This window comes from Bombus affinis, chromosome 2, assembly GCF_024516045.1.
Source record: "Bombus affinis isolate iyBomAffi1 chromosome 2, iyBomAffi1.2, whole genome shotgun sequence".
NCBI classification, from domain to species: Eukaryota; Metazoa; Arthropoda; class Insecta; order Hymenoptera; family Apidae; genus Bombus; species Bombus affinis.
Genome location: NC_066345.1, coordinates 9,765,993 through 9,780,378, shown reverse-complemented (window position 1 = coordinate 9,780,378; position 14,386 = coordinate 9,765,993). Strand labels below are relative to the sequence as shown.

The following is a 14,386-nucleotide window of genomic DNA, read 5'->3' as shown; positions in this document are numbered from 1 at the left end:
AGCCCGGGCTTTTTCACCAAACGGGGTTCTTCGATTCGTCGGTTCTCAGGGTCCGAACGAATCCCTTTTCTTCTCTTCCCTTCTTCAGTGTTTTTTTCCCCGAGCCTTTTCGTCTTCCTGCTACTATACCATTACATGCGATCAAACCTAGCAGGCATATACACACCTTTCCGCCTCCTCTCTCGTCTTTCTTTCTTTCTTTCTTTCTTCTTTTCTTTCCTCGCCGATCTCTGTAGTCGTTGTGGTTTCGTCTCTCTGCGTGAGAGAGCCTATGAATGGGGCGCGTCCCTGTGTGACGTCACGTTCCAGGGGTAGAGGGCTGGGGTCAGGAATGAAGCGCGGTGTGGACGAAGGTGTGGGTGGATGGATGTCGGGCGGCGTGCAGGGGGGGGGGGCGAAACGTGACGCAACATATTGATCTAAGTTTCGTAGGGAGGGTTACAGAGTCCATGATGGGGACACACCGACCGACGCGGACAGGGTTGGAGGGGCTCGAGGAGAGAACGGATAGGGAATGGAATACAAGGTGACCGGTAAATTTACGTTGTTTTTCGTTTCGACGCGGTCGCGGTGTATTTGGCGTGGCGGTGCCTCCCGTTCATCGAGGGGAAGGAGTGGCTTTGAAACTGGCCGCACACGCATAGGTAGAAGGATGGCCAAGGAGATGGGCTGAAACGTATCGCACGGCCGAGGCAGTTGCATTTCTCTTAATGAAATTAACGCGGATTGAACGTTCATCGGGGAGGCTCCCGTTAATTGAAACGATACAAAGTCCACTATATATGATATAACAGTTCAGAGGGAAAACTGCGTAGAGTACAGTAGTGCTTCGGTAACTGGTCGTGGGTCGAGATCTTGTTTGATCAGCTATCGAAGCAGCGAAATCCTGAGTATTTCTCTTCTCAGATTGAGATACAAATGCTTGGCACGTACGTATCACAGCCATTAATGCTATTAGGGAAATTTTGGGAGCTACAGATGTTAAATAGATTTTCAGTAACAAGTTTGGTAATAAAATAAGCGAGTTTCACGAACTATAAATCAGCTAGCCACTTTATTCGACACGAAACTGTAAGACTATGGAAACTGTTTCTGCATAAGTTTGTATCCTACAACTTGTCGCTTGTCGTTTTATTAATATTCATTTTATTTGAACTTCGTTAATGTTTATTTAGTAAATCATCGTGCAATTATGTCTAGAGACTCTTTCGAGGTCAGCTTCGAGAACTGCTAGGGTCAATCAAAACGATACTATCGAGACTTACGATTTAAGGATTAAAAAAGTGTCAAAATAATTATGTTTTGTGGAACATAAATACCTATAATTTCAATTATTATCGTTTCCACTTGCGCAACCAGACAATGTCCCTAAACCTTCCGACATTGTTCGCGTCACCAATGCAACCTAGGTTGCATAGTTCGCGGGGCTCGTCGAATTATGGCGATTTTCGATTAATGACCGGGTCGTTCCGAGATTACTGAAGGTCCAGAAAGCAGGCAGGCACGCGGAGGTGAATAGCTGCAACGGTCCGTGGGACGTGGCGACTGGTTCCAAGGTTCTCTGTCGATCCATTGTGCGCTCGTGTTCGGCCGAGTGCACGCGTGTATCTCTGGTATTTATGTCAGAGCGGTAGGGACTGACGGTAATTCTAATCGAACGCTGTCCGAGGAAGTATCCTTCGTTCCAATACAGCATTCCACAGCCCCCGTTCCACAGAATCGATCCTCTCCTACACGACTTCCTCTCTACAGCTGTTCAAAAATCGTCCGCACAATTTCAATTTTCTCATAACTCGAAACCACTTATAAATTTAACAATTAATTTGGTCTAACTATGACATTTCTCTAATTATCTGTTCGCGTTAAGCCGTTCTTCATCTTACAGGTTGAAATTAAACTTGGGACTGTCGTCGAAGTTTCTTTGGACTACACGTAATTCGTGGTTGTCGTATTTGGAGTTTGGTCAGGAAAAACTGGATACCCTTCCCCGAAAATGATTAAACGTGCGCTCGCGTGATTCTCATTACGAGTGCATGGCTACCGTTTCACGTAAAATAAGCCGCTTGTAATTGAAAGTTCCGCAAGTTTCTCGTATTTGCGGGCTCCGTCGAGGCATCTGTCGTTCCTTCACGAGCTTCTTCTTCGTGGTCGAATCAGGCAATTGGAGTCTCGTGGCGTGTGTATGTAGGACAGCTGAAAAGTTCGGGGCCGCAAAGTTCCAGAGCTCGTGACGCTAATGCACGCGATGGTGGCCCCCGTTTGCCGAAAAATCGAGGAGGCGGAAAGGCCGAAGTTGTTCAGAGAGACATAAAGTGTACTCTGAATAGAAGAAGAGAGGAGGGTGAGGACCTCGATCGTCGAGTCTTTGCATACTAATTAGCTGTTTACGTAGGTGTGCAACGCCCACAAACTTCTTTTGTACGTAATCAGACACATCGGCGATTGCCTCGTTAGTCGTCCCGAGAATCGTTTCTTTCCCGTTTGGCCAGGGCCAATTCAGCGTTTGCATAAATCTTGTAATTACGTCGACCTTTCCTTAATCGCGGGACGACGTTGCCCTCGATTATTCCGTTTTGAGACGAGAGCGAATTACCATAATCTGGAGAAATTATATGGAAGGCGCGAGACAGAGAGATCTTTCGTTTGGCCGATCGATCCTTGGTATTATACCTAAGCGCGATTTCAGGCTAAACTTCAAAAGGATGCGCCGCGATACGACGCTAGTTTGGGTTGAAGGATTGTCTGAGCACTGATGCCACTCGGCCAGCAGACTTTATTATCTGAAAACTGAAACTCTTGTCCACTATCTTGCTCCTACTTCAACCTTTTCTTCGTCTTCTTCCTCTTTCTTCGAAATATTCTCGCACTTCCGGCATTCAATGGTCGCTGCTTTAGACGCGAAGATTCTTTGCCGTTGCAAAAGTCCTCTTACGCTCGACGATTCGCGTACATCTCGTTAGAAATGAAAGAGCTCGACAGCTACTTGGCGTCGCGATCGTCGTTTGCCTCGGGGAAACTTACTGAGGGTTTCCATCGACACCATGAAACGACCTCTTCCCTTCCTTCACCAGCACAAGTGCAATCTCAAACGTTCTTTCATCTCTTCTTGTCGTCTGTTATTCCGTTAAACATCTGGACGAAGGAAGGGTTTTGGTAACGATCGACAGACGAATGTCCATACAAATCTAGACAATTGTTCGGAGACAGGAATGGAAGCGTAAGTCTCGTGATCGACTCGAACGTCCAATCGACGAATTGAAAGGATAATTCGTCGCGAGCATTACGAAAGCGGGCACCGAGCGTTATTGTCGGCGTGGCGAGTTATCGGACTGGCTTGAACGAGCGTATCGATCGCCGGCTGCTGTACTCGAGGCAACGGGACGTCAACGTCCACGTCGATGTCTCTCTGTATCGTCGTCGTCGTCATTGTCTTGTCTCGGCCGGCGTCGCCTGAGCGCGGTTGACATACTGCCTGCGTACACAGGGTCCGTGATAAAGTAATCTGAATTAATTGGCCTCTAATTAATTAATGCAAATCACCGACAACTCGCCTCGAGCCGGCAAACTAATGATCATTTACGTTACGGCCAAACACGCAACGTCGTGTTCTCGTTCCTTTGGTCCACCACCACCGAACACCACCCAACCTAGGCGGGTGTAACGACGGGCAGAGGGGTGAGACGCCTCGAGGGCCATCTCATTCCCCTACGTCGATTCTCTCTCTCTCTCTCTCTCTTTCTCGGTCCTTCTCTTTCTCTTTACCACTACCAACAACAACGTTTTTCTCTTTTTAGGCTGCAGAAAATAGCGCACACGTACGTACGTACGTACGTACGTACGGAATGTTCGGTGGTTGGGCGAAAAGGACGCCGCTAGCACAGGGATGAGCGAGAGAGTGGTGGAAAGGGGTTGAGCTCTTGACATATTGCTACCTAGGCAACTCGACGAAGTGCTCTTCACCTACCCCTTCCCCCTGCCGCCGCCTATCTTTGTTTCTTCGTTTCTCGCTCTCCTCTCCGTTCCTGCACAGTCCCTCGACACCATCTTTCTCTTTTGCTTGCTTTTTTTCGCTCGTGCACCCTTTCTCTTTCCTTTCTTGTTCGGTGCACTCTCTGTTCTACGGCCGGGCCGCCAGTCTGCAGCGAGGTTCGGTCGGCGTTGCAAGCATCTCGAGAACAAAAAAAAGCTACCTCCCTTTCGCGGATGCACGCACGCCTCTATCTGGACGAACGGGTCGACCGACGACTCGTACGCGGACACGCTCGAAAACCATGTGGAATCGTAAATTTTCCTGGAAACCCATACTCCAGGGGTTCGTTTCTCAGTTACGTTCTCTTATGTTAAAGGACGTCGTCACGACTCGATGCGTCGACGTCCCTGATTCCCGTCGTCTGTAATCTCGCGATCGAACGATGCAGCTTCTCGAATCGCGCGGACCCGTCCCGCTCGGTGTGTAAGTGACGGATATTTTTAACCCACTTTATACTGCACCCTATGTTACTCTGTGCACCGAAAATCACGTTGTAACGATGAAATAATTACGTTCACCGCTCGGCAGCTCTGGAAAGCGTTTTCGACAAAGGGAACGCTCCTTTCATCGGAAACTGTTCACTTATTAAGCAGTGCCAGCAAGAAGGTAAAAATAAATTCACGTTTACCGGCTCGCTTTTAAAAACTGGGACGCCTGGTCTGACGGAGGGACGAAATATCGTCCGCTGCTAAAGAGATCGGGTAAATTGTGTTCCGCGCACCGAATCCTCCACTTCATCGTGTCATCCATTCGTAAAGACTTCTTCGTTTTTTCTACTTCGTCAAACCTGAACGACGCTTCAACCTTTTTTCTTCTTCTCTTTTCCTTTTTTCTTTCTTTTCTTTTTTTTTAGAGAGACGCATCCGTTTTTCCGCAAGATCGCAGAATTTATTCTATCCTCTTTCGTATGCGCGCCGGGAAAGAATTTTCGAACGTCAACCCCTGCAGTCGGATAAAGGACACATTAAAGTATTATTTACGTAACAGGCTCTCGGCCTGTTAAGGCCGTCATTACCCGTTTTTACGTAATGCGACGCCGACTGCGATGCAATTATGTTATCCCGTGCAAAACTCACGATTCGACCTCGCGAAAATCGCCACCCTTTCTGTTCTCGGCCTATCTGTTTATACAATACGGGAGCCGAATATGCGCTCACTATCTCGTTATGCAATTGATTCAACACGATAATAACAGAGAACGTTGATATAAATCGTGGAATAGAAATAGATCAAACGGTGATTGGAGTTTCAGTGATGCAATCGGGTGACAGTTACTACGTCGTTTCAAGAAATTGTTTTTTATCGACGTGTCGATATTTTTAGAAATTAATTCAGGGATGTTTTATCGTTAACTCCGCACTATTAAATGTTTAACGTTCGTAGAAATTGGGAAAGAATACGAAGAAGAAATACGATCGAAGGACTTCTTTTTTAAAAAAACATTGTTCGAAATTTTCGTGCCAAAACTTTCAATGGCTTGATTGTCTCTTGACGAGAAAAACAGCCAGCCCGTTTCCGTACGAGGCGCAATCGTAGCTGATTCGCGTTGCCTAACAGGGCCAAACACGTTTTCATTTGCAGCAGCGTCCTCGACTCGCGGATTAGCGGAATATGCGTTCGCGAATCTGCATTGGATTCATCGAACAACGATAAAGGACAACAATAATTGTGCAAACGCTATGCGTGCCCGACCGTATATCGCGATATTCACGTTTGAACTGGCGTCTCTGGGCCGTTCTCTGCCTAATTCCACTTTTCCCAGCGAAAAAAAATACCGAGAGGAATTACTAATCGAACTCATTTTCGTCAAATTCTATCTCGACCAAGTATAATAATACTCGATGATACATACACGCAATAATGCTAATGATAATACGTACAAACTTTCAAGGCTGATTACGGATTGAACAAGAAGATTGTACGAGAATTACATCCAGCATAATTCCTGCTATCCCTTCTCTTTATCTTAATCGAACTCATTTTCATCAAGTTCTATTTATCGAGCGAGTGGTATGATAATAATTAACGATGTGCAAGTGCTTGGTCGAGGAATGAGCAAAAATACTGCGTGAATATATAAAGTCAGCTGACCGTTATTTTCCACAGAACGGTATTCCGTATTTATTGTTGTAAAAAGTTGGTTATATTTTTTCAAATCACGAAATTAGTATTATAGAAAAGAATAAAATTATAATTGAATTAATCGCGAGGACCAAAGATTAAGACACGCAATTAAATGAAAATTCTACGAATTTTGACTTACACCGACTTACACTACGATTTTTAGTTTGTCGATTGTACCGAACGTCGTTCGAGGATCGTAGATGTTAAATTATTCGATCGATCAAAAGCTCGAGTGCGTATTTTAATCCCGCGGACTTTACGGCATCGAAGCGGTCGTAATTCAAGGGAGCAGCCCCGTGTCCTTGCGGCACGTTGTTCACGCCATTATAGTTGGTACAATAATACGCGTGAATGGGCATGGAAAGTGTTATCGATGGGAACCGGCATGGGCATTGTTTTACGGTTTGCTTCTAAATGGTCCATCCATCACGCTTTATCTTGATGGAGTATTCTGCCCGCCTATTCATCCTTCAAAACGCTTCGCTACCGCCGCCAACGTCGCGCTAGCCCGCTAATTATTAGCCTTTCGTTCATTGTACAAGGCAGTGAATGGTCGCCAGGCGAAGAATGCGCTTTTCGTCTAGGAAGAGCCGCTCGATTTCCCTTTTCCTTTCGCCGACTCCTTCGCGCGTACTTTCGCGTTGCGCGTTTCTAAAGATTCGCCGCTCCAATTACTTCGTAAAGGAAGAAGAGTACGAAGAACGGTGTATCTTGTTTCCTGCAACGTGTTTTCGTCGTTGTTGAAACGTGGAACGTTTTTCAACGTTGGACCAAGACGTTTCGATAATCGTACCGAGCCCAGGTTCCTCTAGAATCTAGAGATTCTCTAGAAACCTGGATATTTGCAGTAAGTTGCTATACGCTGTCCTCCATCGGCGTCGGATCCGCTTGATTTAATTTAACGTTACTCGAAGCTTCGTCGGATTTGCATAAGAATTTCGCCCGAGGCGATGAAGTCGGAGACTTCGTTAAAGGGGATTTTACAATAATTTCTCCTCCGGCTGCGCGAAGATCGTCGAGTTTTCCAGTTTGCCGCGAAAACTGCCAGCGAATATATCGTCTGTAGTCGAGCTTCTCGCTGCCACTGGGCCCTCTCCACTTGCCCCCTTTGGGTATCGTGTATTTTTAACGCTATTCTCGCCATCCTTTGACAGCCTCGCTCGACAAATACTCCGCGAGCGCAAAAAGGTGTCACCACGAATCTATTTCGTTGTTCGAGCGATGGACGAGCGCGCGTTTTTCAAGGGTTGCAAATTGAAAGCTCGCACCACCCGCTTACACGTTTCAATTAGCATCGTAACTGGTCGACTTCCTATAGATAATTTCCTATTAATATCCTCGCTACAAGCGGTGACCTGGATCGATCAGTTTCAGGACTCTTTCCCTCTCCTCGCTCTTGCTAGAGCTATCTCCCTTTCGCGCCGCCGTGGATTATTTTAGTTACACCCCGCGATCGAACGCTAGATGGGATCGAAAAAGAAACGTTAGGATTTTAGAAGACTCTGGAACTTTTAAAACTCCGATGCTTTTGAACATTTAGCGTCTCGATGATACTTTAACAGCGAAGAGGAAAAGAAGGACGATAGTACGAAAATTATTTCCAGCCAAACCTCGGCAATTCCAACATGTACGATTCGAAAACTTCCATAAGAAGATAACGGTTTTGTAAATTACCTGATGCTTGCCCGTGCAAACTTTCTAGAAGTCGAAATATTAACTCGCTTGATCTCGATGCAGAGATTGTGTAATGCGGTTTGATTGCAGGTAATATGGGTGTGCATTCTCTGTCGCAAGAAGCAAGAATTGCTGTCGAAGACCGGACAATGGATAACGAAGGCGGGCCTAGCAGCCGGGGACAACGCGATGCTGCGACGGATGCAGGACATGCAGGTGGGTGGTCCTCCGGGACTCGTGGACCAAACTCAGGATAAAAGACCGAAACTCGAGAGAGCGCACAGCGCGGCTGAAAAGGAGAATTTACCATTGTTACTAAGGAGCGGAAGTTTGCTCAGAAGACAGTACTCTCAGCAAGAGCAAGTACGATTTACTTCATTCATTTAGTGTTCGACCGCGGGGATCAGCTTCCCCGTGGCCATTAAATAGCGCTCGTGCACGCACTGTTGCTCTGGATGTACAACAACAACAACAAATAATTAAAAAGCTACTAAACAACCTACAACAACAATTGCAAAACACTTGGCTAAGCGAATTCGGTCGAAGCAAGGCAATGCAATTGGTATATCTCACCGTGTGTCACTGTGCTCATTGTCACTAATCATTGCTGCTGCGTCTTTGAACAATTTATTTTAACGTTGTTAGATGAAATTCGACATACGACGTTCGACATGTTCCATCTTCAATTCCATGTTCAATTCATTTTAACATTAATAAAAATCGACAAATAAAATTCGCTATATATTTGTTGGAAATTTTGTAGATAATTCACAACAATTCGTAACTCATCCTATCAGAACACACCACTATCGCCTTCTCTACTCTGTGGCTAGTTCATTTACGAGAAATGTTTCTCTTTTTTGAAACAACGCAATTATGTTTCGAATGACTAGCTGTCGTTGGGTATCGACACATTTTATCGTACATCTTTCACTAACCATACCCAGTCTAAATCGTCGCAAATTCTTCCAAAAGTGAATAGCGCCAGACTAATCGTCTTCGAAAATCTCTAAAGTGAGTAGATGCTAACATATGATACATATGACAATATATACGATAGATTGTCCAAAGACACAGTGAAACTGCATATTGTTCACCACATGCTGATATGATCAAACAAGAACGCAACAAATCGCACTGTTTGCATCCACCACTGCAACCTACACGTGACGAATCGAAACCGGGCCGATTGCGGCACGAAAAAATGGCGGTTTTCTGCTGGGGATTACAGGGCCCAGGGCGTCGACTGCCAACGAGCGATAGCGGAGTGGATATGTCCGTTTCGCCTCACTCGAGAAGCCTGCCGACGCCCCACGTAGCTTCGCCGCATCAGATGCAACAACCGCCGAGGCATCCGGACGCGTACGCGGAGGATGACCCGAATCTGTACAGAGGCGAGATCGACGGTCTTATGAAACAACAGAACTACCAGAGACAACGACCGATCTACCCGGTGAGTGAGTGGGACCGCGTTCTCGCGATTGGTTCAGCCTGGATCGAACGTGACGATGACGTTAGACGCTCGAAAGAGGGAAAGAGAGAGCAACTTGGAGAAATTAAACATTCAACAAGTTATGCACAACCCTGTACAAGCTGCGAGCGCGTAGGAGCAGACCGCTAGCGATATTCTTACGTGGGCGGTGCTCGAGGGGATGTTCTCGACGAGCCCAGCCACACGAACAGATCCAGTGGAACGAAGTTATCGAAGGGGAACCGAAAAATTTCGATGTCTGCTTTATCCTGGTCTATACTACTTCCTCGTGCTTCGCTACTGTTACCAGCTGATTGAAAAACGCGTATCTATCCCGTTCAGGACGGAGCATTATTCTCTTTCACTTTCACCTTCCTTTCTTCATCTCATTTCATCTCATCGCCATCTTCTGCTTCTGCGCTGTCTCACTTGAATATTATATCGTGTTACAATATGAAAATTGACGTCGTCTTGTGACAACTTGGTGTTCAATGGTTTCCGATTCTTCTTGCCCCTGAGAGGATTCGTTCGTTACCTTTTTAGGATCAGAACACGGATCTCGCGATGACATACGGTCAACCAACGGTAGAAGCGGGCCCACCACGAAGCGCTGTGCATCCTACTCAGCAACACTCGGTGCATCAAACGCAAAGCGCGCACCCACCGCAACCGATGGGTGGTCAGGTTGGTCTTCAGCCTCAGAGAAGCTTCAGCAGCAGCGAGGAAGAGCGAAGCACACCCGAGTGTGCTAGCGACGAGCCTGACGAGTCCGAGAAGGGTGAGTCTATGCTCGATTCTTGCTTCTGTTGCTGTTTCTTCTTTACGTCGAGTTTTTTCTTTAATCGATTTCGAGAACGAGATCCGTGCTTTAATCTCGTGGCCGGTATGCAATTATCGCGACAACAATTTTCTTCCACCGTTATTTTCCTCTTAATACAACTATGATCTTTAGCCGAGTAAATTTATAAACGATTTCAGACTTCGAGTTTAATTAATTTTCTTCCGGTGGAGTCTTTTGAAAATCAACGATTCGTAATATCACTCGCGTCGCGACTCAGGGAAACGCTTTGAACAAAGATTGAGCACGACGGCGCGCGAAGGAGGTGACATTTTCCTAACCAATTTCCAATAAACTCAATGATCGTGTTTTTCTTCTATAAATAATAGTCGAGTAATAGCTCAAAACGGAAACAGACGAAGCTTTAATGGTTCGAGAAGTATATATCGTTGATGGCGTGGCGGCTAAATCTGACTGGTGGAAGTACGTTCGATCAACCAGTTCGCTCGGACACGTGCAAAGTTCATTGACAACGATATTGGCCGTTACTCTTTCGGGATGTCACGTCCCCGCGGTGCCAGTCGTATAATTCAACAGCGACGCGGTTAAACGTCAAATCCACCACCGAATTACCGTCAGAGGCTGGTGTGAAGAATCGGTTGCGACAGAGAGTGACATTAGAGAGGGCGAGAGCTGATCGGTAGGGTCAGCTTTGCCCTTGAAACTCGGTGCACGAGGAGAGCACAGGTTTTCCGTGTCATTGGATAATTGGTTTACGGAGAATGTGTGCACCTGTATCGCGATATTTACAGGCGAGCCGTCGAAGGAAAGTGTAATCGACCGATCCGATGCTCATGCAGTCTAAAAAGCTCTCTACGTACGTACGCGTGTTTACAAAGCGATTAACGCTCCACAGTTAGCCAGCTAAGAAAGAAGCGGCTCGTTCCGGACCAGTACGAGGTCGCAATCAATCTGTTCCATCGCGTATACCACAGATATCAATCGATTTTCAGGATCTATGAAATCCTCGAAATGATTCTATTTCTTAAAGATCAAAAAAAGAAAAAGCAAAGGAAAAAAGAAAACGATCGATAAAGGGAATGATGCGTAGAGCAGAGATTCTGCGTTGATTCTCAACTGAAAGAGTAGAATTTACCACAATCCTTAAGGTAATTCTATACTTTAAATATAAAAAACAGAATTAATAGTGAAAATGAAGCGTAGAGCGGAGGTTCTTCGTTGGTCCATTGGATAGTGGAAAGCATTGGGAAAAGAATATCGAGGCAAATGAAATATTTGAAATGGAAAAGTAGGTCTACTCGGTGGCAGGCAGATCGGCTCGAATGGAGTGGCAGATGAAAAGCGATACCGCATTATCGTGAAGGTGGTAGGCGCGCGGGGGAAAGAGTAACCGGGTTCCTCCTTGGCTAATGAGTAAATTTAGGTTACCGATGCTGTGCAGATCCCCCGGTTCAGCCTGTTCTAGTGCACGCGTTCCTCCGTGTTCACGAGAGAACACTCGACACCGGCGCTCTCTTTTATGCGACGCATTCGAGCTGGTTTCGAAGAGCGGACAAGCGCCAGCCAGAGGGAAAGAGAATACGCGTATACGTGGCTCACAGTTGATTAGTGACGGGGATCGGTGAACTGTGAACCGATTCATCGAGGTGCGCATCATTGGATGGAGAAAAAAGCCTCGCGTGGGCTACTAACACACACTAGCTACCTGTCCGCATGCCCCTTTCTTTTTTCTCTTCTTTTTTCTCTTCTGTTTTTTTCTTTCTCTTCAGGCTGTTCTTCAACGTTACGCTGCTTGATATTTATTCTTCACAGCGCGACGAGACGATGGAAATGAATTTTCTGATTCTTTTGGAAATTCAAAGGACAGTCTTGATATATCGTTGGGTTTAAAGTAGTTTCCGATCGCTACGAAACTCTAACTTCTGTATTCCTCGTGGGAAGAGCTTCCATGGAAATGTGAGGGTTAAGCTCGTTTTTTCCATTCGTGAGAGTATCAGGCGAAGAAATCCTTGCTGGTGAATTTTCTTCCAATTTTTCCAATCCTCTACCCGAGTATCGAGTTGACCAAGGATACGTGTGGACTCCTGATCGGTATCCTGCGGGAATTCTCGGGTTCTGCCCTCGTCGTTGCATTGATTCTTGGCTATCTTACACCCCGCCTAGTTTTCCCCTCTCCTTCCGTTATATCTTTCCACCTTTTTTCGTACCACCTTATATACACTCCACTTTTACAGCCTTTTACACTTTACTTTGTTCTTTTATTTTTATACTTTCTTAGAAATTGTTCTTTCCGTTCTGTCTCTGTTTCTCTAGTTTATACTATTATTTCTCTAATGTTTTTTTTTTACGACAGTTACATTGATTTTGGTACAATGACAATTTTTCCTTGCTTTCTCATCAACTAACGATATATAGTATTCTATCCGAATAAATACTGAGAATCGTCGTTAAGTAATGTTCCCTTCAACTTAGAAATTTTATCAACGATGAGAACCTGTTTTCAACGTCATTCGGTGAGAAAAATTGAACTTCAAAATTCGAACCACTTTCTCTGGTCCATCGACTCTACGTTCTCTGAACACGAAGTACTTGATATTACCCCGTTTGAAATTTTCCATCTTTTCCATCACCTTCTCCACAGTATCTTTTCCGTAGCCAGTACATTTCGACCATTCTTTTCATCCTCTCCTCCGATTCGCGCATCCCTCGTTCCTTTTTTCCGCATTTTCCCCCTCATCTCCATCCCCTACTCAGCTCACCGCCACCCTCTCCCATCGCTCGCTACGCCCACACGGTCGGCGTGACGTCACGCGGACAACACGTGGGCGAATTCAAACATCTGCCCCTCTGCTATTTCTGGAACTAGTCTTCTCAGCAAAGAGGAGCAGAAAGTACCGGGCAGTCGAAAACAACGCTTCTCTTTGAGGGTTCCATTCACTCGCTGAACCCCTTTGGGATATCGTTCCCGCATTTCAGGACGAGCATTTTCGACAGGGGCATGCACGCTCCACGTTCGCGTCAATGCTCGTACGTCGTGCACACAGTTGGATGCTTGGCTTCAATAGATCCTCCACGGTGACCGTGTTTACGCTTCTCGTCGCCAGCTACTCGGGATCGATTTTACCCGAGGCTGGGATGGAGAATTTGAGCAGCGGCGGAACCGGATTCTCGATGAATATAGAACTTTAGTCTCTTCAAAAATTGAGGAAGCGGTCCACGAATTTGTTATAAGCTTACGAAGGTAGCGTCTTCAATCGTTGTTGATAATGAAGTTGAAAATAGGACAGTGAATATAACGAGAAACGTAAGGTACATTGCGCACGACGAAATTGCGTCAGTTTCTTTTCCGAGTTTCTTCGACGATTGTTGAGAGTTTGTTAACCTTTTAATGGATTTTGGCTTCTGGCAGCCAGGTTACTTTGATATTTAATTCGACCCGAGGAGTCATAAAAAAATCGTCAGCGTCAGCGTTAGATAGTCCGAGATTCAGCAATTCTGGTATTAAACGCATCTCTTCTCGTGGACTCGTGACATTTCTTCCTCGACACTCTGTATCACGAAGATCTGATGAAATTATGATGAAGAGGTCGGGGTTTTGAAGATCACGCGGAGAGCGTCTTCTAAATCTTGTACGAGTTTTATTAGGGACATTAATTCTGGCGGAATACGCGTTAGAATTAATACCAAAGGGATACTCTTCGTGAAAGCAAATGTTCAGGGCAAGCAAAGGTCGTGAATCGTGAATCCGATTTTCATTATATATAATACGTTTGCATACGAAACATCGAGAGTAAATGCGAACCAAACCGAATGAAGATCGCAGCAAACATGATACGTATATTTTCGTTGATTTTAATGTCACTTTATAATTAAACAGAAGAATATCAGCATAGGCATAATTGAAGCTGCCAACTCGATCATTCGCAGAGAACGCGTTAAATAATTACAAAGCAATAGACCGTTTTCCAACTTTTAACACCCCCTTTACTATTCAGTTACCTTCTTCCTTTCAATTTTTAAATGAGTTCATTCGCAGCAAACTATAGCCAGGTCTCTGGTTCACGTTACCGGTACTGCTTTTCCGATAGCACGTCGAGCGACTCTTTGTGCATCGACCTTAGGGACCCAAGAACTGCGCTGTCGGGACGCAGACGACCCCTTCTGGCAGTTTCATCGAAATTTAATCCGAAGACATTGCAATTTGACGGTCGACTGGTCGGGACTCGGATTCGAGTTCCCTTTACAGGCTGCGGGTTCGTGACCCCGCATTATCCTCATCCGGAAATGA

General features: G+C 45.7%; 1 protein-coding gene across 18 annotated transcripts in view; it reads left to right on the top strand.

Moving 5' to 3' along the window:
* Nucleotides 1–14,386, top strand: part of LOC126928900 (regulating synaptic membrane exocytosis protein 2) — a 69,455-nt gene that overhangs the window by 11,261 nt on the left and 43,808 nt on the right. For 12 of the 18 annotated variants that reach the window (XR_007717000.1, XR_007716996.1, XR_007716993.1 and 9 more), the window contains exons 3-5: nt 7,919–8,191; nt 9,060–9,281; nt 9,843–10,077. Coding sequence is in view for 1 of the 18 variants with exons in the window: in XM_050744756.1 (XP_050600713.1) it covers nt 7,919–8,191; nt 9,060–9,281; nt 9,843–10,077 (730 nt within the window). In the remaining 17 variants the exon portion in view is untranslated. The other 6 variants (XR_007717007.1, XR_007717006.1, XR_007716999.1 and 3 more) reach the window with 6 other exon arrangements.